General features: G+C 29.3%; 1 protein-coding gene across 2 annotated transcripts; it reads right to left on the reverse strand.

Moving 5' to 3' along the window:
- Window positions 1–36: 36 nt before the first annotated feature.
- LOC126867481 (sialin-like) lies at window positions 37–13709 on the reverse strand. 2 transcript variants are annotated; one of them, XM_050621955.1, is made up of 11 exons: window positions 13297–13709; window positions 11704–12043; window positions 4000–4202; window positions 2439–2569; window positions 2215–2320; window positions 1496–1580; window positions 1205–1425; window positions 987–1133; window positions 779–911; window positions 459–700; window positions 37–321 (listed from the first exon to the last, which is right to left on the reverse strand). In XM_050621955.1, exons 2-11 carry the CDS (start codon window positions 11726–11728, stop codon window positions 91–93), a joined length of 1524 nt encoding a protein of 507 aa, XP_050477912.1. In that variant the 5' UTR covers window positions 11729–12043; window positions 13297–13709; the 3' UTR covers window positions 37–90. The 2 variants fall into 2 exon arrangements, with proteins under 2 accessions (XP_050477912.1, XP_050477913.1); XM_050621956.1 differs by lacking the exons at window positions 11704–12043; window positions 13297–13709 and adding an exon at window positions 4269–4415.
- Between the last annotated feature and the right edge of the window lie 359 nt (window positions 13710–14068).

Consider the following 14068-nt stretch of genomic DNA (forward strand, 5'->3'; position numbering starts at 1 on the left):
GATCAGACATATTAATGCAGTTTATGTTGAATTAAATAAATTAATAAAAATGAATATAGTATTATCTTCTTTAAAGATACAATTTTTTAATTATAATGATGCTTTATATTCATTGTCTTCTTCTTCTTCTTCCACGCGTGATTCTTTAGTCGGTATTTCAGTCATTCGTGTTTCTTCATCAGGAATCGTCTGTACTTTCTGCTGACTTAAATCATTCCATGGTTGAATTTCTGCTGAACCAAATAACCAAAAGAGTACTGTTGCAGATGTAAAAACTGCTGATGAAATCCAGAACATAACACGCCATTCTTCTACTCCATTCTATTAACAAGAAATAGTAAATAAAAAATTTTATATTCAGAATTTAGATTTAAATTTAGAAATTTTCTTAATTGTTCAAATATAACTTGTTCGATTATAATGGAGTATTAAAAATTTTATACTTGATTAATCCATACCCTTTCATTTGTTAAAACGCCAATAACTGGTGGAATAATAAATCCAGCAAAACTGCCAAAAGTATTCATAATACCATACAAAGAACCAGCAAAATTCGGTGCAAGATCTTGATGATTTTGTAAACTGGTCTGGCATGCAGCTCCATTAAAAGTTAGTGCTACTATTAACATAACGATTGCAGTTACTGCATCACAACCAACGTACGTCATTATAATCAAAGCAAATGCAGGACCCATATGTGCTATTAAACAAGAAATTTTATTTATTTATCGTTATCAAATAAAATTTATCAAACCAATTTCCATTTAAATTTACTTACAGAAAATCATAAATATTTTTCTAATCCATTTTAAAGTAAGAATATTTTTCTTTCGAACATAATCACCAGCTGCAGCAAACAATACACCAGCGCCAAGTCTTGCTATGTAAGGTAATCCTGTAATTGACCCTCCCTAGATATAATTAAATTAACTTTAGTTTAGGTTATATAAATTCATTTTAAACAATACATAAACAAGACAGTATACCGATTTCATATTAAAACCAAGAACTTCCAATGTATACTTTGGTCCGTTTGTAGCGATGAAGTATATACCCCACATGTTTGCAAAATGAGCCCATAACAGAACTATGAACGGTACTGATGTAGCAACAGCTCTCACTGGTAATTTTACCTATAGTTCGACATTAATATTTAATTATATATATATAATTAAATGTATATAGCGCTAATATTTATACTTACTTTCTGTTTAGAGACAGAAGTACCTATTTGTTCTTTGATGTGAGCTTTTTCACTTTCTGTGATATTTGGATGAAGATCAGGGGTATCATATATAAGAAGAACCCATAAAGCATAAAAAATCAGTATAAGAACACTCGTAACATAATATGCAGCTTTCCAACCAAAAGCACTAATTATTTGGCCACATAATGTAAACGTGACTACAGTTCCAAAAGGTCCACCTAAAAAACGATATCTCAAATTATATTATGTTCGATTTATTACTTTTGTATTTAATTTTTATGTAAATACCTTGCATTGTCCATACAAATATACCCTTCTCGCTAGGAGGAACCCATCTTGCAATCATTGCATGAAGAGCAGGATAAACAGCTGCCTATGAATTTAGTTTAATAGTAAAAATTTATCTTGATTACATTATCGCACGTTATTAACAATAATAAACACACAATGAAATCCTTTATGATCAGCTAAATATACAAAGGATATATCACCTAAAATATCTTTGCTACAATTAAAATTTCATAAAAAATGTTTTCTACAAAAATTCCATAGTTTTATAGAAACCAGTGTATATTAAACGTAGCTCTAATCGGTTAGTAGAGTTAATAAGATGTAAACTCTGTTTTTTTTTTTAGATAGAAAACTGTCTAGACTGCTTATCTAATAATAGCCAGTCTTCAGTCGTCAAAACACGTATGAACAAAATTTTCTGTCTAGTTTAGATTTCTAAATTATTGATATATCCATTACTCATACAACACAAAGCCGTTTTATTTACGTAATATTTATGTAGTGAATAGACGTTCACAAGACGTCGATAATCGTACTGTTTTGTATTGTAGCAGACTTTTCAAAGATATAACTCGACGCCTTAAAAGCGTCTTTAAGATGTCCAAGTCTAAAAATTTTATGTACGCTTCTATAAAACTATCTTATTTAGTAAGAAATTTAATGAAAATGGAAAAACAATAATTTATAAATGATAAATAATTTAGTGAGTGACTTACTCCAAAGAAGCCCATCAAAAAACGAAGTGCAAACACTAAACCATAATGTATACCAGAAGCCCAAGGCATCAAAAGGTTTAGTACTGCAGGTATCAACGTTGCAAATCTATATTAAAAGGTTATACAAGAAATAGGTAAAATACATGTAAAGGATTATAAAATGTAATGCGAAATAATAAGGTATACATACATATATCGTACATATAATTGGAAACTATACTTACGCTACTACTTTCGAACCTCCATATCTTTCAGCTAAAAGACCAGCAGGTACACTTGCTGGGATAACTCCGTAAAAATAGCCAGAAAGTAAAAGACCTTGTATATGCTGATTCCACTCAAATCGTTCGCCATACTGTAAGATGAAAATTTGGTATTGATCTAATGTATAGCAAATAACAAACAATTTAATGAAATTATCGTTACATTCTTATTTTACGAAATTTTAATTGGTAGTTAGTAATTCTAAACAAAAGTATTACACAAAACAAAAATAAACATTTCTAAACAAAAATACACATATTAAACACAATTAATCCTAAAACTAACAGTTTATAACAACGGAAATAATCTTCTATAGATGCAATCCCTTACGCTTTACACTTTACACCGTTACTCTATCCATGATAATATCTTTACTTTTTTACGCACTTCCTACTAGTGCAATTCATTCATTTATACCCAATCAACATAATATGAAAAACATTTAGGACCAAACATAGTTAGTCTCTTTATTTTATCGTTCAATATTAGATCTTTTCTTCGTTATTTTAGCACCCTGTGTCTTAGAGTTCGATGATCTTTTGTATTTTTGTTGAATTATGCATAGAAAATTTCATATTTGTGTTCATACCTTTTTGAAAAATTATAACAAGATCGTAGATACATGTACGAATCCTAATTTGCGCGAAGGCATTTGTGTGTTGACATTTATGTAAAGTGTGGTATAAGACTCTCTAAAACTAAACCTAACTATTTGAATTTCTTTGAAAAATTAGAAGAACTAGTTTATTAAATGATGCGTGAAAAAGATCTTAAAAAGATTGTAGTTGATCGGAATCGAGAAAAAGACGCTAAAGGTCATCTTTTACACCTTTTTTATCTGAGCCTGTAATAAAAATTTAAACAATACGTTTTGTACATTTATGTCAGCTATATATATATATATATACTGAAAGTTTTATCGGGATCGGCTAACATTACTGTGAGTTGCGAACGGTTAAAAACGTTGGAAATGTTGAAAATTTATATCTTTCAATGGTTGTTGCTTGTTTTTGCCTCAAGCGATTTCTATGTGCATGTGTAAAATGATTGATTTCCATTCTTTGAATTTTCACAGGAAGTCAACACTTTGATAAAACATAATTAATTGGCTATAAAGATGTTATTGCATATGACTCAAGAAAGCAGTATGTAATAGTAATGTTTACCACAAACACATCCATAAAAAAAGAAGATGTATCTAATTGTTTGTGTAAACAAAACACAATCGCTAATCGGGTGCATAGATAAAATTAAATTTTCCATGCTTTTAATGTTGATAACAAGAAAAAACTGCACAAGATATATTCAGTAAATCTAAAACGTCTTTAAGTTTAGTTTACTCGACGATGAAGCAGAAAAAATGATTCTACTTATATCTGAATCTTTGGTAATAACGTACTGTGTATATCATGCGCTTCTCGTATAAAATAATTTGTCATACAATGCACGATATAAAAGCTGTGTTCTGGCTGCGGAATATGCTAAATATTTTGTTGCATGTGTAATTAAAAAAATACTTACGTCTGGAAGTATAGTAGGTTTATAAGTACTGTTACTGCTATTAGTGGCGATGGGGGCAGAACATGCTGGACCACTTGCTCCACTTTTACTAGTTGCATTTACCATAGCAACAATGGTAATCGACAAATTTGTACGAATCATGTATGAAAACATACAAGCTAAAAACATCATCGCGCCTAGAATCGCTCTCCTCGGTATTCTGTCTGAAATATATGTACATATGTATATTTTGTTTGATAAGAACGTCAGAGTTAGAAAATTTTATTTACAATTTAAAGGTTATGTTTAAGAATCAAAGGAACATTGATACTGTAGTTAATATTTAACAAGTTTTAACACAGCACGAACTATAATGGAATTTCTATTCAGGCTGCTTAGTATTTTCAGTATATAATAATCAGATAACTATATTATTATTAATTGAGATATACAGAATGTTGCATATAACTTGAGCACCTTGAATATCTCATTTATTATGAATGATAAAAAGAAAACATCAGAAGAAAACAATGATGACAGACATGATATTTTTTTAAGGTCGTATTTCTTCTAGATTTTACGATCGTCGATGTTTCTTTCTTTACAAATAGGACTATATGTATGCTTTTATCGTTACAGCGTTATAGCTCAGATTAAGACCAATCCAGTGACCTATACTACTACGTCTTCGCGTGATCTTGATTCTCAATTCTTGACGTTCAACACGATCTTCATTTCTCAATCTACACATGGGCTGTGGAAAGGTTTGTTTCCAGAAAGTGAAAAGTAGTTTCTCCGTTTTTCATTTGATCGATATGCAGATGTCTATCTGAGCTTAGAAAGAGATAGTAATTCGTAGAATTATGATAAGAAAAAGCAGAAGAATATACAGGGTGGTTGGTGGTACAAGCGGAAAGGGGGTGATTCTACGCGAAAAAAGAAGTCGAAAATATAGAATACAAATTTTTCGTTCGAGGCTTTGTTTTCGAGAAAATCGACTTTGAATTTTCGCTCGGTACGCGTGCACTTTATCGCGTCTCGTTATAACGGATCTCACTGTAGATCGTTGTCTCGATGGAAAAATTAAAAAAAAAAAAAATTTTTATTCTATATTTTCGACTTTAAGTTAGTAACTTGCTAAATAAATGGAAAAGATGACTAGCTTAATTTTTTTTTAATTTTTTCATCGAGACAACGATCTGCAGTGAGATCCGTTATAAAGTACCGCACGCGTACCGAGCGAAAATTCAAAGTCGATTTTCTCGAAAACAAAGCCTCGAACGAAAAATTTGTATTCTATATTTTCGACTTCTTTTTTCGCGTAGAATCATCCCCTTTTCGCTTGCACCACCAGTTACCAACCACCCTGTATAAGAAGTTTCTACTCAAAATCTGGCTGAGTAACGTGTACAATATGCGACCTTGCAGTATCACGTAGATAGGAACAAGGATGTCGTCTTCATCATTCTGGCTCATTAATATCACTGGCTGTTTTCTTAGAAAGACTTTGCGATTACAGTAGGCGAAGTAAGTACGTAAAATATCCGCAGCAATAATTTTAGTAATAATTCGTCATATACGTTATCTTTTGACGCCTAAACGGTCATTACATTGTTAACAATTCACAAATAAGAAATATTGGACAGGTTTTTTAACTTCCAAAGTAGTAACGTACGTATATAAAGAGGATATTTATAAGCTGGTTTCCCTTGAGAGAAATTGCGAATGTCACTACTTTGACGAATAAAACGTTTTCCTTCAGAAAGCAACGCAAGAGGTTCATCAGTCTCTTAGTAATATACGCCGACAAACATGACGAGAGTCACGTAGTTCTTTGAAGTATTATATAAAAACAAGGATAAAACCTGATGCGAAATCAAAGAGACGCTAGAATGGAATTACATACTTAGGTGCAAACAAACTTGATATTAACGAGGAAATGGCAGGGGGAACGAAACTTTTGCAAAGACTTTGTGAAATATCGAGATGTCAACAAGATGAAATAAAGAAAATTTCGAAATGAATTCAGTTCGTAGTTAAGGAGTTGGTCGGAGGTTATAAAATACACAGATAAATTCGGCACGAATTGGGAAAGTGCCAAGAAGGTTAGAAACATACGAATATAAAAACCAGGCAGCTATAAGAATCGGACGAACTTGATTCAACAATCAGGTTATAGGGTCGTGGACAAACCTCGCGTAAAATCATCTTCGGTAATTTGCGAAAGAACTGGATACGGAATCAAAGCGTATCGCAAGGATAGTTAGGTTTCGTAATCCTAAGAAGTTGATTGAAACTCGAGTAGTTTCAGCTTTAATCTTCTTTCCATTGCGTCAAATTCGAATGAATATTAATAAAATGATGAGTCTTTGAAATTTGACAATTTTTCAATAGTATTCTAGTAACGCGATAAATTTCTTCAGTAGCATACGTTCTTTAAGGTCGTAGTTGAGTCATATCTCTGTTTCTAATTGCCGTTCAATTGATTGGTGTCAAGCTCGCATCATTGCTCGAGGTATAAACAAGAGCGATTTTTAAAAGCGACAAGAAAATATTGTTCGCATGTAGCAAGATAGTACAGGAGGGAACACTGTCATCAAAAGATAAGAAATTAATCTTACATATCAGCAAATTCCAGTCATAATAAGAAACAAATTATTGAACAAGCTGAAGTTTACAATCCTATTCTATTTTTTATACGAATTTGTAGCTTCCAATATTTTTTTTTTTTTTATAGTTCGTGACATCTAAAAAGGCAAGAAGATAAAAATGAATATTGAAGATCAAACATTGAAACGAGATTTCTTGCAAGTTTTCTTTTGTCTTTTACAGGAGTTTGGAAGTATTTTAAAAAATAGAATCAAATTTTGTAGAATTGAATACCTACATATGTGGTATTTACGTGCAATGCACGACAAATAAGAAGTTTGCAGCATCAAAAGAAAAAATGTTGCATTTTAGACAACATATTATACGAGAATACTTAAAATATTATAATCTGGAAAACCTTCGGTAATTAATAATCTGTTTATATAGAAAATTTATATATATTTAAAATACCTTAGAAGTGCATATTACGGAAGTAGGGAAAGTTTCTACATAAAAGGAAGTATGTACTGTTTACTAATCGGAAATAGGAAATTGCCACGGTTCCTTGCAATTCATCAAGTTAATTTCATCGTGATTAAAGCAAGTAATTAAGTCATCTATTTCGAGTGGAACACCATGTGTAATGATATTAATAACTTCCATGTACATGTACGAAGTATTTCGCTCATCCTTGTTCGCTTACATACTTTCGCTATTTTGGCAACACGAAGGAGCGTTACGAAGAATAAAATATTTGCTTTTATATAAGATGCATTGCAAGCAATAAAGTTTGTCATTCAACATCATTCCTTTTCATAATTAGTTATCACTGAAATCCGAAATTAATTATAACATATTTACTTTCACGTCTAAGTGAAAGAAATGAATGGGATTCATATATATAATATAGTATACACAATTGTGTAAATATATCTATTTTAGAAGGTGGTGAAACGATTAAGTTTGCGATTTTACACCTTCATAACGCGGAAAAGCGTACAAAGAAAATTTCAATGTATATGGATCATATTAAATTTGATATTTATTGATAGTATGAACTAGTTATTTATTTATTGTTCAAAGATACGTGGAAATTAATAATAAACGTACATCTCCTAAATTACATATTTTCATACCGACATAAGCTTCAAAACTACTTTTCCATCGTATAAAACGATTTTCGTTGTCTACGATCATTTGAAGGCTGATATGCTAATTATGCGCCGGTGATTATGAAAATGGCCTATGTCATTTATTTTTCGTTTCGAGATATTTAAAGCGCTCCGTTCGAAGCATAAACTGGATTCTATTTAACCACGCAACAATCAACTCAATCCAATGGTTCAATATCTATTACCATGCAAAGATGATTTTAGATTATCGTAATCTAAATAGACTTAGGCCACTTTCAGAATCACCGGTACATACCTAATATAGATTTTGTCTTCTTTATAAATGACAATAATACGATAATAAAATAATATTATTGTTAAAGCATTTCGATGATTGTACGAATTTGAAGAAGATAACCTTGGAGATAAAAACGTTCTATCGCGATATTATTCGAGTAAAATCAAACATCTTCTTCCTGTAGATGTTCTTATGCTGCCAGAAATAACGAAAATGCGAAGGTCAACAATAATAATAAATAACGGATGAAACAAAAATATCAATTTGTTTACTATGTAAAAAGACAACGGTACGTTATAGCATTTGATAAAAGTCTTAAGTTACGTATGTATATATTTATGTATATATATACAATAATACACAACGATTATTTTTAAAGTACGTTTTCCATGTCCACGTTCTATAGCGTTGATTCTAGACGTTAAAACGATGAGAAAAATTCATATAAATAAATTAAAGCTGTCATAGGTCAATAAATCAACCGACGAACTTTTTCTTTTTTGTTTCGCTCGCTCTGAGCCAAATAAATGAAATTTTAATGATAATCAGTAATGGTGGAAATTCTGTCGTCATTGTTTCTTCAAAAAGAGAGAGAAACACAAAGAATGAGTAAAGTTGAAAGAAAGTCCGTCAGCTGAGTCATTTTAATCACAACTGTCAGTATATCTACATATCTCTAACGTAAAACTAAATTGATTATGACTTGAAAAATAATATTTACGTGCACGAATATTCATTGTCTTGATGTATAGAATCGATCGTACAATTAACTTCCACATACTTTGGGACACCATGTATATTGTGAAATTATTAAAACATGACAAATACAGTGCAATTAACGATACATAACGTTGCTCATTGACGACAACCGTATTTGTATGATTCATAGTTTGGTCAACTAGTCATTTACATATTTTATTTAACATTATTTACGATCGTAGATAATGTAATAAAAGCATCAAAACGAATTTCAAGATATAGTAATAGTAACTTAAATAATAATAACATACATGTTGTAACTTACTAGCAGAATTGACATATGTTATCAAATTTAATGTTGCGAGTATGTTACATAATTACTTATCTATGTATATAATAGCCTTTATTTTCTTTTTCTTATCTCTATCGTTTGGCTTTATTTTTATAGACATATTCAAAAATGTCGTCAATACTATATGCATCTATGCATATCGTAAGTAAATTTCAGTTAGGTTCGGTTAAGTTTAGGTACGATTCATGCCAAATTTCATATTATATCATCATTAACAGACATTGGGAATATTTCAGCCACGATAAAATGATCTGCAATTACATATTCGATTATCAAAGTACTAAGCTATGTATAGAGTTGTTTACGAGTACATACACCGTAGAATATTTGCTTTCTTTGCATTAAACACGTTCTATATTTTGGGTGTAGGCATTAGTGTCCGCCCTAATTTATTCTATGATCCACTGAGTTCTTTATTTAAATTCTTATAAAATTTCCAACAATAGGAAATTCTATTATTTATGGCGTGGTATTGCGTTTGATTCATTTGTGGATGGCTTGAAGCAAGGTTGTAGACGTTCTATTAAGAAATGACTCAACAAACAAATATTTACTCAAACGTTCGATATCCATTCGACTGAAAATTTATGCTCCCATAATAACTCGTCTTATGTTATATTTTCGTTTTTTCAAACCTGACACAAATCTAACCCAAATCTACCTCCAACATATCCCAAACATATCTCAATCCTATTTGAAATCTCACAAGTATGATATATGTTATTCAAAATATATCCTTGCATACGTGTACATATCTGTGAAGTTAAAGTTGAATGACGTACAGATGTATAATCCTAATGACATATCTCAGGGTGATATCAATGAGGATTTTTTTTTTTTTTTAGATAATTATCCAATCTATAAATTAGTAACGCTTAGATTTAAATTATATCGAGACAACAGCTATGGCAATTATTTTTAATTTCACGTTGGCGAAACTAATTTAAGAACTAAAAAAATTAATTAGCTTAATTAGATTATTAAAATGTTAATTGTTATAACACTTCTGATACATTCAAGAACAAAGTTTTTCTTCAATAACTTAATCTATAAAATTTTGTAAATATACATATCAATAGCATTAAAAATATATGAGTTGAAAGGTAAAGAAAATATTTTTGAACAAGTCCTATGTATAAAAGAAAATTATTGATTTGCAATAAAACTCTAACTCTGCACATAGAAAATAATGGACAGTGCATTATTTGCGTTACGTATTATAAAAGATGAAAATTTCACTTAATAAAATACAAAATACGATCAGCTTCTCTGTATAAAAATAATGTTATCATTAACGCTTGTTTAGTTCTCTGCTGAACGGTAACAAATACATATTGTGCACATTGAATTCACTAAAATAATATCTATTGCATAACATAATTGTTATATAATTATGTACGTACGTATGTTTCTACATTGTTACAAATTAACCAACTGTAACAATCAATGTACGATAAATTTATGATTAATGATTTATTTTGATAAAAAAATACCATACTTTCAGATTACTTATTCTTATTTGAGTAAGAGAAAGAATTTAAGAACTTTGTTCGGAATTAAGTGAAGTAATCAAAGATGAAATAAAAAATAATTATTATTATTATTTTAAATAAAGAATAAAATAATAAAAGATTAATGAAAAGCCAGTACTTTCTTTCTCGAAAAAATGTAATTTCCTACATCAAAATTTAATTTTTCCTAAATGTGCCTTTAGCACGGCCATATGTCTAGCACTTTTACATGTCAGTGTAAGAGTTAAAAAATCCATTTTCTAACAATACTACATAGTTAATTATTATTTAATAACATTCTTTTCAATGTTTATTTTACAGTCTAATTATTATTCTATGAATTGTATTTTCACATTATGTTATATGCACAAAGAAGAAGCAAGATATAATAATAGTGACCTTTTTTAAATATAAACAAAAAGTTATATAATATTTGGTTATATACAGGGTGTTCACGTTCACGCTATTAGTTCTCAGCGTTCTTCTGTAAGTGTGGGAAAAAATACAAGAGGAGAAGAATAAATTACATATTTGCGATAATATACTTTTCACAAGTGTAAAAATGTATACGCATTTCACAGTAACATAAGCGAGGTAGTTTCAAGAATATTTTAAGATTAGTTTCAATTTTGCAGAATTTATTACATGTAGAACAAAGAAAACATAAATAGGAAAGTACTGCGTTACATCTTTCCTTATTTTTCATGACACTCTACAAAATTAAATTTAAAATATATTACTATAATACTATTTTAAACTAACCAGTTTTCGACTATGTTACATCAATACTTTTTTTCGTAGAACGTTGAGAGAATTCAGTGTATGCAAAAAGATATACGTAAAAAAAAATATGTAGTTCACTTTGAATCGTTTATCTTTTTCCTTTCGTTTTTTTTCTCATATTTATCGTTTATCGCTGCGAACTAATAGCGTGAGCACCCTGTATATAAACTTTATATAATATGTATATATATATATACATATACAATTAATTGTTTATTATGTAAATACGAAAATAAATTGATTAATCTTATTAAAAAATCCATGAAAAATTAAATCGGCAAGAGAATAACAAGAAATACGAATAAACATTTGCAATGTACAAGACTGTGAAATTTGAAGAGTTTTAGATTCTTAAGAATTTTAAGATTGCAAAGTACTTACCATTAACCTTCCGGAATAGACCCATTTTGTTTGTAGAATTGGTCACTGGTATACGAACGACAGCACGATGTTTTGAATTATTTAAATTATAAACCGTATCTATATTTGAAATTGACGGTTATTAATAATGCTTTTAATCGCTATCAATAACAATTTTGTAATAGCAGGCAAGAAATTTTCGCGTCAAGTTACTCTGGAGGATATCATCAGGATTTAATCAACTTTATAAACTATTGGTTCACTCGCATTACATCATGTTCACGCAAATGTCAGATATTAGTAATAGCGATTCTTTTCACTCTTCTTCTGGACTTCGAAATCATACGTTTTCACGGAGATGCTGAAAAAAAAAACACCACTATCACTACATCTGAATTCTATATTTAATCATAATGGAATTACTCGGAGTTATGTAATATTACATATTATATGTAGAGAAACTAAGTTTGAAAACAAACGCAGAGAATATTTAAATACGCCGCCAAATACGTATATCTGTATGTAATCTGATTAGCAAAATTGACACGAAGATAATCTACAATGTACATATATTTTATTATTTTTATACCATTGATAAAGTTAATATCACTTGAATTCAGTGAATTATATGACATTAATGTTGTAATTGTCATATTATATATACATTTACATTAAATGTGTACTTTCAAGCATTTGATAAAGTTATTTAACTAAATATATAAGAAACTGAAACATTTACTAGAAATTCATCGGATACTATAATAGATTATATTATTGTATTATTATCTACTGATCCTTTAAATGTAAGAATATTGCATGTTAATTAAAAAAGAAAGCTATGAGTAATACACGAAAGTGAAATTTAATGGCTTTAAAAGCTGAAATTAAAAACTAAACTAACATATGATATTATTGTAACTCGATTTTAAACGAAATCTTATGAAATTACAAGTTCGTAAAAATTTTACTTTTTTACGTCACATAAGATTAACTAGTTGTTTGAATTGGAATTCAAATTTTTTAAATGTTACAAGTTATTATTTTCTAACATGTATTTTCCAATTTTATTCTTGACTAATATATCTACCTAATCTAACGAATCTATCTCTATATTTTTATTTCGCACGATGCCACATAGTGCATTAGTCTAATAATTAAGAAGGGCAGCATACGATTATCTGAACAATATATATATTATTCTGTTCGCATATTGTTCTGTTTCTGTATTGCATCATATTTATGTACTTTGTTGGAATAGGATTATGGGATTGTATGTACATTGTAGATATATTACATATTCCAAAAACATTGAATAATGTACGGATGGTACAATAAATATAATTATAATTACAATATGCTATAATTAAAAAATTTGTTAAATATTTCGAATTTTAAAACAAGTCAATATTATATGTTGATTAATTGATAAAAATGTAATTTTGTGTAAATATTGAATTAGAATTAAAGTAGAATATAATTTTTAACATTCTAGTATATTAAAATACATTAAAAAATTCATATTTTCATTATATCCTTAATATTCGATATATTCAAATAATAATAAAATTCGAATAAATATTAACATCAAATAACAAAATAAATAATTGCACTTACAACTAGTGTAAATCACGAGTATCATCAACTTACATACATCACGCGTTTCATTTGTTGCATGATGGCACAATGAGACTAACCTATTTCAGTCGTATCTTTTCTAAGATCGTAAAACGCACAATAATATCCCGCCAATTTGTCGATCAATATTCACAAAACTATGTTACTCTTTGTCGATACGATTTTTCATATTAAAATAAAAAATTGCTTTCCGTTTAATTTATTCCCATACACACATAATAAACCTTGTATAAAGAATTGTAATATTTATTTTACTAATATTGTTAAATCACAATGAAACGCAACACTACACGCCGATCAAAGGAACTGTTACACATACGCCATAGCAAACGTGACTACGTGACTGAAAGACAGTCAGTTACTCCCGTCGTCGTCACTAATTCTTACTGAACGGCGAGACGCTACCTTTTTTTAGTCCCCAATTCGCGCTTCTTTTCTCCTACCACAGTCACCTGTTGAATGTATGTGTATGTATAATGTATTCTCTGCATAGATGAATGAATTACACGTAATGGATAAGAATAACTATTTCCTGACTGAAATTTCACACTATTATCCTTCTATTTGTACGTATGAAATAGCTTTAATTAATATTAACATTGATAGATATTATTTTCATAAAATTATAAAACAAAAAATATAAAATTAATATCAACTATTCTAGCACGATATGTAATATCTGGTAATATCTACATATTTATTTTGGAATATTATTTTTATCAATTATAAGTAATCGCAACATGCCTTATTT

The sequence above is a fragment of the Bombus huntii genome, chromosome 7, assembly GCF_024542735.1.
Source record: "Bombus huntii isolate Logan2020A chromosome 7, iyBomHunt1.1, whole genome shotgun sequence".
Taxonomy (NCBI): Eukaryota; Metazoa; Arthropoda; class Insecta; order Hymenoptera; family Apidae; genus Bombus; species Bombus huntii.